At 52.9% G+C, this 13,994-nt stretch overlaps 2 protein-coding genes across 2 annotated transcripts; both read right to left on the bottom strand.

Annotated features, from left to right (window-relative positions):
* Positions 1-178: 178 nt before the first annotated feature.
* GGS23DRAFT_272612 (nucleoside phosphatase family-domain-containing protein) lies at positions 179-2,953 on the bottom strand. Its single transcript, XM_051512454.1, has 2 exons — positions 2,717-2,953; positions 179-2,638 (listed from the first exon to the last, which is right to left on the bottom strand). Exons 1-2 carry the CDS (start codon positions 2,727-2,729, stop codon positions 570-572), a joined length of 2,082 nt encoding a protein of 693 aa, XP_051375169.1. The 5' UTR covers positions 2,730-2,953; the 3' UTR covers positions 179-569.
* A 3,967-nt stretch (positions 2,954-6,920) lies between these two features.
* Positions 6,921-13,751, bottom strand: GGS23DRAFT_550772 (uncharacterized protein). The gene is given in 8 exon segments (XM_051515305.1): positions 6,921-7,298; positions 7,309-8,520; positions 8,576-8,863; positions 8,915-9,121; positions 9,167-9,797; positions 9,844-11,534; positions 11,605-13,218; positions 13,294-13,751. The coding sequence occupies 7 exon segments, from the start codon at positions 13,480-13,482 to the stop codon at positions 7,327-7,329; spliced, it is 5,814 nt and encodes a 1,937-aa protein (XP_051375168.1). The 5' UTR covers positions 13,483-13,751; the 3' UTR covers positions 6,921-7,298; positions 7,309-7,326.
* Positions 13,752-13,994: the final 243 nt, after the last annotated feature.

Here is a 13,994-nt window from a genome sequence, read left to right as displayed (position 1 = left end):
GGGAAAGAAGGGGGCCGGTAGACGAGAGTGACCCGAGCGTGGCTTTAACCCCGTCGACTGGATATCCCTGGACACCAAGATGTATTTAGAGCGGGCGGGAGCTTATGGATATACAGTCACGAACAAAATAGCACGTCGAATAGAACAGTTATCTAGACTCTAGTTCGGGTTGATTGCAAAACGGGATATCATTTCGTTTGGACATACATCGTATATTCGGGCCATCGTGAGGCCCATACGTGAGCAATCCTGTCTAGCTGCGGCAACGACGAAACTTGGATCTAAACCAAGTCACAAGCGAGGCGTAGGACAGGATACTGGCGTCCCTCTCCCCCTAAGACGCAAAACCAAAAGGCTTTTGTTCCAAAGCGGCCCCGTCCAAGACCCGGTCCGTAAGCAGGGAAGGGAGTGAAACTACATATCCCCGGTATCATCCCGAACTCCTTTCCATGGTCCCCAGCCCTATCCTCGTAACTCCGATCAAGCAAGTTATCATATACAGATGACGAGATCCGCCTGGGTAATGTAACGCGACTGTTCTGGGGAACAGGGCATAGAATGTAAAAAATTTAATTCTCGGATAGGGGGCTCATCAATGGGCTCTTCAGCCTCGTGGGGCTGGCGGCTCGACTTCTCCTGCCGGCGTTGAGCATTTGCGGGAAGAGCCTTTCGCGACTTTCTGTACGGACGACTAGCCCGCTGCGGTCCATGGCGCTTCCGGGATGAGCGTGCTTCTTCGGATCGTCGAAGGATCCAGCATTGAGTTTCGGTGTGGCTAGACCTGACGACCGGCCCAGTCTCGGGGCCCCGGAGCTGCTGTCGGAATAGTCGCCCTCATCCGACGAAGTCTCCCCGAGTTCGAATTGATTAATGTCTCCCTCTTCTAGTACCCTTTCGTAATTGTACGAGCTGCGCCCGAACAACTTGTGCGTAAGGCTGGACAGCCCGAGGCTAACTTTTCGGGGACTTCCCGGACGACGGCGCCGCCGCAGTATGTGGTTGAACTTGCCGTAGAGCCGCATCCGCCGATCCCTTTTTCGAAGAAAGAAGGCGATGAATAGGAAGACCAGAATGAACAGGAAGAACACCGAAGTCGAGTTCGATTTCGCGTGGTCTATAATGTCCTCGGCGGTATCGGCCCAATCGTCGTCGTCGTCGATAGCCGAAGTCGCGTTGTAATTCGACCCGGCATGCTGGAAATCCGAAGGGACACCCTTCACATTGCTTCCGAACCCCACAGGGAGGCGGTAGTTGTCTTTAGGAGGGACCTGGCCGGCGGCGTAGAGCACCATCTTACCAAGCGTCCAGCTAATTTCTACGCTGTCGATCTCATCGGCGGCCTGGAAAGGACTTAGAAAGCCCTTTTCCTTGGCCGCCTCGCCGACCCCTTTTGAGATGTTGAACCCGGGGGTCTGAGTATGTTCTATGCCGAGCCTTGGGATGCCGATACCTTCGTGGAGCACGCTGATCAGCCAGGACGCTTTGAAACAGGCTTCCTGCGCATCCTTCCCGTGGTCCTTCTTCCGCGTTCCACTGTTCATCTCGATATCCTCCCACCGCCGGCTACAAAACTCGAGCACCTTCTTCTGATACGTATTGAAATCGTACGCCGTATCGTCGCGGCTATCTGCGAATACGCCGTGGGTGGTGTGCCAATACTCGGAAACGCCAACGAAGTGGTTCACGTCAAAATCGATGGGCGGAACGTGCTGGCCGTTAAGTAAGCAGGGCTCGTCGTCGCACGGCACATCCTTCCCAAGCAGGGGATGCGTCCTGCGCAGGCATTCGTCGAATTGGCCGGTTCCCACCAATTCCAACTTATTCGACTTTCCCTTGACGATTTCACCCTTCTCAGTGGTCCGTAGGCCCCTCGGTAGGCAAGGGTCGGGCACCTCGTGCTCTCCATCAATCAGGAACTCGTTCACCAAGGCGTCGACATAGCGATGTCGCGCCTGGTTAACTCCGAATCCGAGCCAAGTCGATGTGAACACCTTGTACTCCTTGGGGGCGCCATTTAGGCTTCGCAATCGGAGGAGCTTGAGGTCGTCCCCATGCTGTTCGGCCACGGTGGCATTTGGCGCAAAAGCGATCTGCGCCGAGGCGCCGCCCATATCGAGGAAGCCGTAGGTGTGGTGATTTTTGCCGTGGGCGTGTCCTTCGGGGTCGTCAAACCCCCCGAGCAGGTAATTGGCTGCTATCCACCCATACAGGCCTTCCGTTTCGCCAGGAATCACCTGGATATGCGTGTCACAGTCGGGGAGGAAGAAGCGCGTGTTGGCGCGAAAGTACGAGCAGGTCTCCGTTATCACGGCGCGCTGCTGAAGAGGAGGTAGTAATCGCATGCCGGCGGTAGCCATCAGGAAAATGGGAGTGTCCGCGTGTTTGTCGTCGGGAATTACTCTCAGCGCCTGCTCGACCAACTCTTGCAGATGATCCGGCCCTACATCCTCCGGGTGGTCTCCGAAGGTAGATATGCCGGGTCGTATCTTCTTGGTCCATTTCTCCTTGGTGGCAATGCTCGGTAAACTATGCAGCTCCTGGTACGATGCATCTTTCAGCGCTTTTGCGGGATCTTGCCATCGGTAGATATGTAGACGCGTGCCGGAGGACCCGGCATCTAGGATAACACCCCATCGCCCTAAGTGGCAGCAGCTCTAGTCAGAAAGCGTCGCGACGCAGACCTCTCACAATCGGCTCGGTAGGAGACAGAACTTACACCTCTTCCCCATGGCCGACGAAGCTAAGGAACTTCACGGGATAGCTTCGAGACGCAATAGGACAGGATGGGGGGCAACGGATACGACGCGAGTGCTCGTGCGGAGTGGGAGGTTCAATCTTAAAGCATGTCCGTCAACGTGCCTTTGCGACGTCTAGAAGACGGAGACTATTAAACAAAACAATGTGTAGGTTAGTGTGGTGCGGGCGTGGTGATCGTTCGGTTCCCCCGGTCTTGTCTTGTTTCGATTACGCGTTCTGTGTCCAAGTACTAAAAAGCGACCCTGCAGCGGTGACAAAGGGGGTACGGTACAACACGATGCGGGAGCGAGCGAAAAAGAATTGGAGAGAAGGACGACAGATTCGGGATAGCGAGCGAGAGGTCTGACTGTATCAAGTCAGATTGCGAATGAGGCCGACAGATCGTTGGGCAAGTCAGGCTCGTCGGTGCGGTGAACGAGAGTCAAGGCGGTTGTAAACCGAGAGGGGAGCGGGAGATGAGGATGCGTCCCAGGAAAAGAGGATCGAGTCTGATTTGTGTCAAGTTTCTGTTTCTTAACAAGGAAGGCCGCAGAGAGGCCAGGGCCCGGGGAGGCGAAGATGGTGCTGGCTGGGCATTGACATGGGTAGGGGATATTAGTATGGGGGTTTCCTTGGGTTGACCTGCTGTTTGGGCCGCGGGTCTGTTATAAGATGCGATGGCGAGATGGGACTACGGGGGGGGGGAGAGCGAGGAGTGGGCGTGCCCTGGAGCTGAGCGCTGGTTTGATTTCTTTTTTTGGTTCCCGGGGGGAGGAGATGCCTCCTCGCATGTACCCAGGTACCTAAATATTCGTGCCTCCCGCTGGGTGTGCCTTGGGTACCTTGTAGGTACCTACGGGTCGTTAGGTGGCCAGCCTTCTAGCCTCAAGAGCAGTACAAGAAAGTACCTGAGGTCCTTGCTGATATGCCTCGAGTATAAGTACGCACACCTCATGGGGAGGTTCCGTAGTGGGCTACTGTGAGATGTACCTAGGTACCTAACCTCTAATGAATGTACTGGTCAGGTACCTACCCGTTTTTGGCCGAGTCCGCTCGAACTCCCCTCCAATCATATGCCAGCCTAGAGAGCCCACTCTCACAACCTGCGAGTGGTGGTAGGAGCCGCCGTAAGACTCCCTCTCAGCCCTTATCAAATGCGCACATGTCATGTAGAGATACGCACGTGATATTATGTACCTCGTGTAGACGCACACCCATCTAGGGAATTTACGCGTAATGGTGCAAGTCTTGTGGCAAGCACCTAGGTACCTAAATCCTGTACAAACAGAACAGGCTGATGTGCGTGCAATGGATACGTATGTCCTGCTTATAAGCATGCGCATTGGAGATCGCAGATTGGAGAGGCAGGGAGCTTACGTACCGCTTATATATGCACAGGTGCCATCAATTTCCTCGGGAGACAGTATGCAGGGCGTGTCCAGGCGTACTGCACCGCTCACTGGATGCATCGATATATGAGCGCATTAGTTAGGTACAATGCCTGTCTATCTACCTAGGTATGCACTGATAACATCCACAGCTAACTTCACTTGCATGCGCCTTGGCACGGCAACCCCTCGTAACGAAAACCCCAGTCGCGAAACTTCTCCCAGTTTCCCCATAAGACCAACCAAGGCATGCAAATATATATCCTATACAGCCGTCTGCCATGCTCTATAATTATCGAGGCAGCGCCTTTTGCCGCCTCGTACCGTACCACGAGAGCGAAAGAGAAGAGTGAGAGATTTTGAGAGACATGGCGTGGTCGGTCTAGCGTAGGGAAATACGAAGTCACGCAGCTCTGCAACCTCGAGGTGTGGCATGTTCGCGCTCTCGACTAGGTCCAGCTAAGGTGCTAGGTAACGCCCGCCAATGCGGTAGAAGCCAAGAACCGGTCCGAATGGCCGCATCCCATTCCAGAGATAGACCTCTTCACCTTACACGTAGACGGGCACGTAACGAAGAAAAGAGGTAAGGCTAAAAGTACCTACACCTAGGTAGACTGCCCAGTCCGACCACAAACTTGGCTGCGATCGTCACCCGCTGCTTCTAGCGATGTGGGCTTCCGTGGCCCGTGGTTCGGTCAGCTTACCAGAAGCGGTATTAGATGTCCCCTCGAAGCCTGTGATTAGGGGGAACCACTGGGGGTACAATTTGTCCCGTCCTTCTAGGAGGTGCCAGCACTAGAGGTGCCAATACTAGGTAGTAGTGACCCGACCTCAGATCCGAGGTGCCTAACTTGGGGCTCCCAGGGAACGTGCATAATTATTATCCTGTGTCTGCACACACACACGCACACACACATACGCACACGCACACGTAACCTATGTCTGTATGCACCTCCATTAGGTACATACATAACCTACATAAGTGCCTGCACTACTTCACAATACCTACCTACAACCAATCACGACTTTGTGGCTGGTCAGCAACACCAGAACAAGACAGATATTGGCACGTTTTCCCACCTATTTCGTCATTCCTTCTGGCGACGAAACCAGCCCACTACATATGTACATGTCGTCGTTGGTTTCTCTCACGTCTGTCTCGCCTGCAATCCAGCGGATGGGAGCTGCCCGCGAGTCCATTGCCCAGCCGGAGAGATGCGTGCGGCTAGACGAACTAGCTACCTGATGTACCTAATTAATCTCCTTTCCTTCTGTCATATCTCTTTTCCGAGTCCCCCTCATTGCTCCTATGTAAACCCGACCCTACCTCGACTTATACCTACCTACTTCCCATGTACTACGTACTACGGATCGTATACGACACGCTCGGTCTGATGTAGGTATGCACCGAGAAGGACGACAAGCGCCAAGGCGTCGGTAAGCTGTTGTCTCGCAGCGGCTGATGTGTGCTCGTATGGCACGCCGAGCAGACCACAACCACACATCAGGCAGCCAGAGCGGCAGATCAGCAAACCTCCAAGTCCTCCGAACCCAACTGCCCCTCCCCTGCCCCGAGGGCTCCCTTGCTCGTCGGGAAAGATCTTCGAGATGGGGCGCTGCAGTGACTGGAGCGACTGATCCCGTATTCGGCCAGTAACCCGATGACCCCGCGTCTCCTCTCTCCCAACTTCCGTCTCAGATATATATAGACGAGGAACAAACCAGAAAAGAAAAAGCAGAGAGGAGAAAAGTCACCAACCCACCGCTGGCATGCCGTGGGTTGCGGACAGTACGCAGACACGCACACGTTACGCGCGCACATGCAACCGTCCTCGCCTCTGTCTTGTCTTGCTTGTATCGCTGCAACGGTCATACGCAGTAGAGTCAAGTCAAGTATCTTCCCCCCCCCCCCTGCTGCTGCCGACCCAGCCGAACACCCGTATCCTCCTCTTATCTCGCCCGCAGCAGCCCGGGTCGGGATGGTGGTGGGCTATACCGATAACGGAAACCTCCAACGTCCGCTTCGTCTATATAGTACAGTAGAGGTAGGGATTGATGCAATACAGGTACCTTGGGTGGTATGTCTACAGTCTAGGTACGCATTAGGCTAGCTATCTAAAACGCCCACCGATACGCCCACCGATAAGCCATACCGCCGGCGTCTGACGACGCCGCATGGCCACATCGCCTAGCCTCATACCATGGATTTGCTGGGGCGCATGGAAGAAGCTTGAAGCAAATCGAAACGCAGGTAAGGAATGAAACGGCGTAGGTTACAACATGTGCTGGGTTAGTGTTGCCTTACTTATCTACGTACCTAGGAACCTACTGGAACGCAGCTAGAGGTCTCACCTTGACCGTCGCTAGTTACATCAGATATATATAGGTATAGGTGGGTACCTAGGTAGATACATAACATGCCTCCGGGCAGGACAACCCGTGCATAACCCTGCACCAACATAAACGAGAGCGGCGATCGACGCATGCGGGATGCACGTACGCGCGTATCCTGTATGCGCCGGCGATGTGTGCATACGCTATGTGCATACCGAGTACGCTGCCGCGCGAGATGGGCTTACATACATATATACATATATATGCCTATATATATGCCTATATATATCTTCACTACATAGGTATCTAAGCAGTATCTCGCTATCTCGCGGCCGGAGGCGGGGTCGGTCGCTTATCGGCTGGGCAGCCTGTTGTGGCGCCCCTCGCCAAATGCGGCTCGGCGAGTGCTCCGCACGCAGACGGCATCTATAGCGTAGTAGAGGCCTGCAATAAACGCCTTTCGTCTACGTGTAGATAGGAAAACCGGTCAATAGTATATACCTAGCACGGAATCAAGCGCGTATATCAATAGAGCACGAGTTAAAAGTCAACCCCCCAAGGAAACGTACCCGGTCGTCCTTGTCTCACCACTTTGGAATATCGGATATGCCGCTCGACAGCTCTCTTGATCGCCATCCTAAAGGTATTATTATTAACAGTGGTGGTAGGTGGTAGTACGCACATGGGGCTAGCCGTAGATATTCTCATAGACCTCGCCAAGCTGCTCGCAATATCTAGAAGAAGAGAAAGGGGACATGACAAAAATGGCAAACAGATCTGCGTCATCCTCTCCGCTTGCTCATCCACACACACATACTCCCTCTCCTCTCTCCCTATATCTCCCTATATCTCCCTATATCTCCCTCTCTTAGTAGGGGATACCGTTGGTCATGAGCTGGAACTGGTCGTAGACCATCGTGCTGTAGCTTCCCGCGCTCCTCCTGACCAGATCTCTGACGAACTCGGCGGCCTCGCGCTCATTCTTCTCGAGCACGAACCGCTCCTTGAAGAACCGTACGCTCTCCGGCTTGAAGCAAGGGAGGCCGCTCTCCATCATGAGCAACACGATCTGGCTCAGCTTCTCTGCGTGCGGTCGGCACGCTAGGAACGCCTTGACGCATAGCTCCTCGAACCACTTGAACGATTGGTGATCGGTGCTGCCGCCCATCACCGCTAGCATCTCGCCTGTCAGCTTGAAGGGCGCGCGCTCGAAGCGTACCCCGCCCGGCGCGATATCGAAGCAGAAGCCGAAGTCGATGTGAAGGATATGACCTGCGTCGTCGATCATAATGTTGCCGTTATGTCGGTCCTTGAACTGTAGAAGGAAAGAGATGATGCTGTAGGCAGCCATGCTCTTCACGAAATTGTTGCGGGCATGCTGGAAGCGGATTGAATCTTCGTTGCCGTACTTGCTGATGAAATAGTCGTACAGTCCGTTGACGGCCTCGCGGCCGAGCATATCTCGGGAGATGGAGTTGGGTAGGACGTCGATCACGCCACAGCCGGGTGCGGTGGCAGTCACCCGGTATGGGAAAACGAAGACATCGAGGCCGACACTGTGGAAGATCCCACGGAAGGCGGCGATCATCTGCAACGCCAACACATCCTGCCGACAGTCATCGCCGACTTTGAAGATGGCGCTCTGCCACACCTCGATCGTGTTTTCCGTTGGCGTTCCGTCCGTCTTGCCCGTATCCTGCGACGCCTCCTCCAATCCTCCAACGTTGCCCTTTGATTTCTTGATGCGGAATGTGGCCATGAATGGAGCTTTGGCATGAGACTGGAGTGGCTTGCCCGACTTACGGTCGATGCCGATAACGACGCCATCGGGATTACTAGGGAGATAGACCCCAACATCAACTGTGATCTTCCTGAGCTCCTCCTCGATCTTTTGCTTCTTTTCTGGCTTATCCCGCTTAATCAGTGGCTTGAGCTTTCCGGATATGCTGGTGACCTCGTCGAAGAACGCGAACTCCCTTTCGTAGAAGTTCCTGTCTTCGTCGGAAAAGCTACCAACCATCTTCTCCATTACCTTGTCAAGAGCGGGCTTTATACCATCGGGCTAGTAAGCTGTTAGCAATTGCCTCTTTTAACTCCTGGGGCGGACATGGGCTTACAATTGTAGCATCATCATCCTTGTAAGAGTTTGCCTTCATGTTCCAGATGATCTGATGCGCAAAGAGTTGAGAAAATTGTGCAGTTTCGATGATATAACGCTCCACATATCCAAGAACATCAAATCGGAGACCCTGTACAATTTGCGGTACATAGAAGAAAGTGACGTCGATTGAATGGAACTCTAAGGTCCTCATGGCGTACTGGATGAGGAACGGATGGTTGCGGTACGATGGCAAGAAGTATGTAACAGCGGTTACGGGATTGACGGGGGCCCAGAAGAGTAGGTACTATACATGTTAGTGAGTGTACGGAATATATAGATGGTGTCAACGCCCTACCTTTAGCTGGAATCGAACGTCAGGCGGTAGTTCGCCTCCTAGTAGTATTGGCAGAGCCTCGGGTTCGGATATTGCCTTATCAGGGAAGTTTAGGAGCAGCCACCGGACTTCGTTCTGCACGGCTGGGATCGGAAATCTGCTGACTAGCTCGATTGCCAGAGAAGGGTTCTCGGTCCAGGCCACTCGGACAAGAGGTTTAAGAGTTGTCTTAGAAGTTAGCCGGAGGAACCTCTTCAACTTGGGTATACGTACCTCAAGTAGCGTCCTGCCAGAGTGCGTCAAGATATGAGGTCGTGGATAGTGGCTGTCGTTCAACGGATGGACCCAAACATTCAATCTGGCTAGTTCGCTCTCGAGTAGGATTTGAAGTAGCGCCTCCTTTTGGGCTAAGACTTTGAAGTTGCCGATTGCCTGAGCCCCAATGTAGGAAAGAGCCCCGAGAGCACTCATGACATCGCCGATCAGTCGCACTTCCGTCTTCAACTGGAGTAGGTTGCTTCCGAAGGACCATTTCGGCGAAAACTTAAACCAGCTCAGAGCCGCAGAGAGAATCTTGTCCTTGAGGCGCCACTGGATTAATGGAGGAACAGCTGTGCTCATCCTCAGTACTTTGAGGCTAAAGAGAACGATCCTTAGGCGGAGCTCTCGAGCCATAGGGTGGGAAACCGAGTTCTTGAGGGCGTCGAGAGTTATGTCCAGCGTGCGAAGAAAGATCCTATTCGTATCTGGACTGCCGAGTCGGGTAGCATTGAAGTGACTGTTGAAGAATTGTGTCAATCGGGTATGTGGAGCTAGCAGGTTGTGAACCTGCTGCCGTCGCTTCGCAAGGCCCTCATTATCACTTGGGGCAAACTCCTCTTTGAGAAAGAAGGGATCCGGATGCCTAGAGAAGTTAGTGCTGTGAAAAATGGACGCAGGACATATCTTACATCAAGGTAGGGTTAAACAACCCGAGCTTCTTATGGATGACGGCCTCCCACTGCTGGGCTATTTCAACCAGTAACCTCGACTGCATTCGAGGATTCTCGTTCATGACACCGAGCCAGAGAGAAACCCCAAAATTTATGGACTCTTTGGTGAATATTCCGAAGGGAATGCTGACGAGATAATGGGTGATGGCACTCTCATCTTTCTCACTACGACATAGCAGAGCCGCCGCTCTCCGGAGGATATCCCTCAATTCGTGTAGGGGGGCATTTCTTTTGCCGATTAGACGAGACTCCACATGAGCCAACGCTGCAACGGCGTCGGCACGATCGGTCGGGGCAGATCTGATGAAGGAATCCCGTCGCACTTCTGGCAAGAGGTTGATAAGATCCTTACCATGGTGGGCAAGCGCTTCGCCGTATCTATATTCTTGACGGGTCGTGTATTGGGCGACGAAGTGGGATGCGGTGTTGATGGCAGTTTCGCCGACAGGATCCAGAGACGTCAGTTTTTGATCTGTAGCAGGTATTGAAGATCCCATCTCCAGAGCAAACGACCGACCGAGAGACATGTGTTCGTAAGCACCATCGTCGTCAAATTCAGACAAGTATGTCTGGAGCAGGCCCTTGACATCCGCAGGCGATAGATTTATCACGAGTGAAACCCAACTCTTGGCTCTCGTATACAGGTTGTTTAGCGTCGTCTTTCTGAAGGCGTAGTCATCTGAGAGCTCAACTATAACACGCCCCAATCGGGACGTGAAGACCGATCGCGGATCGTACATTTCGGTCTCGGCCTCAAAGCAACTTGTCCACATCAGAGACAGTAACTCGAGGAGTGCATATAGTGATGATTTCTGACAAAGAGATGATGGGATCTCCCGGATGAACTTGTCGGCGCAGTAGAATGCGGCTTGTTGAACACGCTGGATGCGGTGACAACACCCGCAGAAGATTGCCGCAAGTTGCGATGCCGCATAGTGAGCAGAAAATGTCGGCAGCTTCGCCTCGAGGGTCTTGGACAAGTATTTTTCGAGCACAACTGCCGTGATCCCCTCCATAACACTTCGCACATTCTCGTTGCGCATGCTAGGCTCTAGATAATATGATAGAGTCTTGGTGCAATCGCCAGAGTCGGCTCGCAGGCTTTCAACTAGGTACGCGGCCTGTAGGAATATAGCTTTTCTGTAGCTTAATCCCCTGATATCAGCTGCCTTGGTGGGTACAAGTTCTGTGAGCTGCCTTTTCTGCTTAGCCTCCCGATCGGAGGTATTGGCTCGGCGAAGAACAGTGTTTAGCTCTATATCGCTCTCGAGCTGCTCGCCTCGCTGCTCGGCAACAAGTGGTGGAGAGTGGATAGCCATGACACGCAACTCATTGACATACTTCTGACCCTTTTCGGTTACTGGCGTGAAGCCGTGCACAACAATATTAAACCAAACATCGCGGATTAGCGAATGCTTGTCATCATCCAGCTCAGCAGCAAATTCATGCGTTGACATCAATATGGAGAGAGGCTGGAGAAGCTGGGCAATCTCGAGCGCTGCGAATTCGACATCAGACTCTTTCATGTGCTGGGACTGATGCACGTCTCCCTTGGAAATAAGCTCCTCCAGCATGTGCTCTAGATAAATGTCAAATAGTGGTGAGTGCCGCTTCACATTCGCCGATATGTGATTTCGAGCCTTCCTAACCTACGGAGGGTTAGAAACATAAACTCTAGATATACTCAACGGGGAATCGAATGCAAAGGGAGGATCTTACTGCATCGAGGATCACGGCGTTGTTATCGGCGGATGCGTTGTGGCAGAGCCTCGAATACAACCTGAGAAGAGACCTGAACTCCAGCTGCCCACCGCTTAGGGATAAAAAGCTGGCGCCGACAATAATATGGCTGTCGACAAGGTGGTTGACTTTGGTCAACTTTTGCAGAAGCATTGCTTGCGCAAGCGCTGTGATCTTCTCATCGTTGCATATATCTGCAATACCACATATCGCCTGGACGATGTTCGCGTACACCATGGTGGTGTCTTCCTCGCCATGAATCTGGAGCGAAATTTCGCTTCCCGTAGCCTGTCTCCCAGGGTAAACGTTCGGCAATACGGCGGCATTGCCCCCCAGCTCGCTAGCAGACCCATTTACGACGTTCTGGTCAGTGTCGGGGCTCAGCACATTTCCAAGGGTATAAAGCGTTGTAATGACCGCATCTTGAGACAGCACGTTCAAGGCTGACGCCAAACATTTCGAGGCCACAGCAACGATATTGCTAGACAGCGTGGTTTGAACGATGAATCGAGGCAGGAGCCGAATAACATTGGGGGCGAAGTTCGGCAAGGTTCTAGACAGGACAGCCATTGACCGAAGAACCGTCGAGGCTAACGTCTCATCTAGCATCTGCGCCGAGTTTTCTAGACACTCCTGAAGCCAGCCCATAAGAAGGTCCGGATCGGCGGCATCCTCATTGAGCACCGAACAGTTCAAGAAACTAATAATGGCACCGGCCTTCACAGCACAGGCCAACCTCTGGTGAGAGGGTGAGGCCAGCTGAATGAAATCGGCGCTGGCCTCTACGTGTTCCATCTCCTCCTGAGCAATGCTCGCGTATAATTCAATTGACTGGAAATTGGCATCCGGAGTGGTCAAACTGCCCGGTTTTAGCAGGTCGTCTTTTGACATTAATAAGTCAAGGATGTGAGAGGTCTTGAGAAGCTTGACATCAGTGATCAAAAGCGAGGTTGTAGAGACCAAGAGCCACATAAAGCTCCTCTGCAACAGAAGAGGGCCTAAAGGTCTCCCGTGATTGGCGTAGTGTCGAAGACATCTCTTCCAGTCCTTGGCATTGCGATCCGACGTGTGGGTATTCCGAATGATGGAAAATGCCCCATCTACAGCAATGAGGAATGATTCAGAAAGCAGGTCGCTGACCTTCTGAATCAAGGCAAGCCTTCCGCCGGTCCGCCAAAAGTTAGTCTGGGCGGAAGCGGCATCTAAGAACCCGATTAAAGATATAGCTATGGTTGCAATGCGCGTGGCATCCTCGAGGTTCGGGTGCACGCCCTCGTCAAACTTGGAAGGGGTGACGGCGTGGATTGCCGTACGCGCCGCGGAAAGGAAACCCCGAACAGTATCAGACACGATCTCGTGTAGGTCATCGTAGCTATTCCCAAGCGATAACAAAGCGGCGGTGACACTTGAGGCCAATGTTTCGATTGGCGACGGTTCCATCTTGCTGAAGGCGGGCGAGGAAAGGAAGGTCTGCGCGTGAGCTTCGAGGAGATAGGGGACGAGCTGGCTAACGAGTCTCTGGGCGCTCTGAATACCCCGAATCATGGGGGCAGCTTTGCAAAGAGAAATGAGAACTTCGAATTCGCGGATGGTCTAACACATGGTTAGCGACTGGCGACAGACTGGCCTTCTCTCCTATGCACTCTAAGCCGGACTATCATCACGTACCATAGGAACGCGAGCCAGCGATGACGAGTAGCCCCTCGAGGAGCCATTGGCTGCTTCTTTTCCTTTCCCACGAGCATTGGTAGCCCTGCACAAGCGATCAAGGTCGGATCTGTCGAAGGAGGTCGCGGAGCATGTGGCAGAAAGCACGGCAATCTTCTCGAGTGCCTGCTGGCGAATGTTACGTGCCATCTCTCAGGCTCTCGAGGGGTGTTGTCCGAGGTCTCAAGCGCACACACGTTTTGACAAGTATTTTGTTTCGATATACAGGGAAAAAAATAGACTGCTACATGTATGAGCATTCGAGGATCTCGGAGATGCCGATGACGAGAAAATATGAGTTTCGGAATCAGTAAAGAGATGAGAGTACAAGTGTCAAAAGGAGTCGAGGATGAATTAAAATGACGATGATGCACTTCCTTGGGTAGGTCTCTCTCATAGTAGGGGTCCCAAAAGTTAAGTGGGTCTTATCGGTAGCTTGAGTTACTTCTTGGTGTACATCCCACGTGTACTTCAACTTCTTACCCAACATCGGGCATTTAAAGTACCTGTATAGGTACCTCTGAGGTATCTAGCATAACTTAGGTAAGCATCACCTTCTATGATTGCGCTTAGTCATAAAAAGCTACCCCTGCCGGCTTGTCAGGCAGAGTCCAACAAGGCTGCAAGCTCGACGCGCGTGAAGGGAAGCCTCATCGTCACCA

This window comes from Durotheca rogersii (assembly GCF_024521655.1).
Source record: "Durotheca rogersii strain YMJ 92031201 chromosome Unknown GGS23scaffold_3, whole genome shotgun sequence".
NCBI lineage: Eukaryota > Fungi > Ascomycota > Sordariomycetes > Xylariales > Xylariaceae > Durotheca > Durotheca rogersii.
This window is presented reverse-complemented; position numbering and strand designations above follow the sequence as displayed.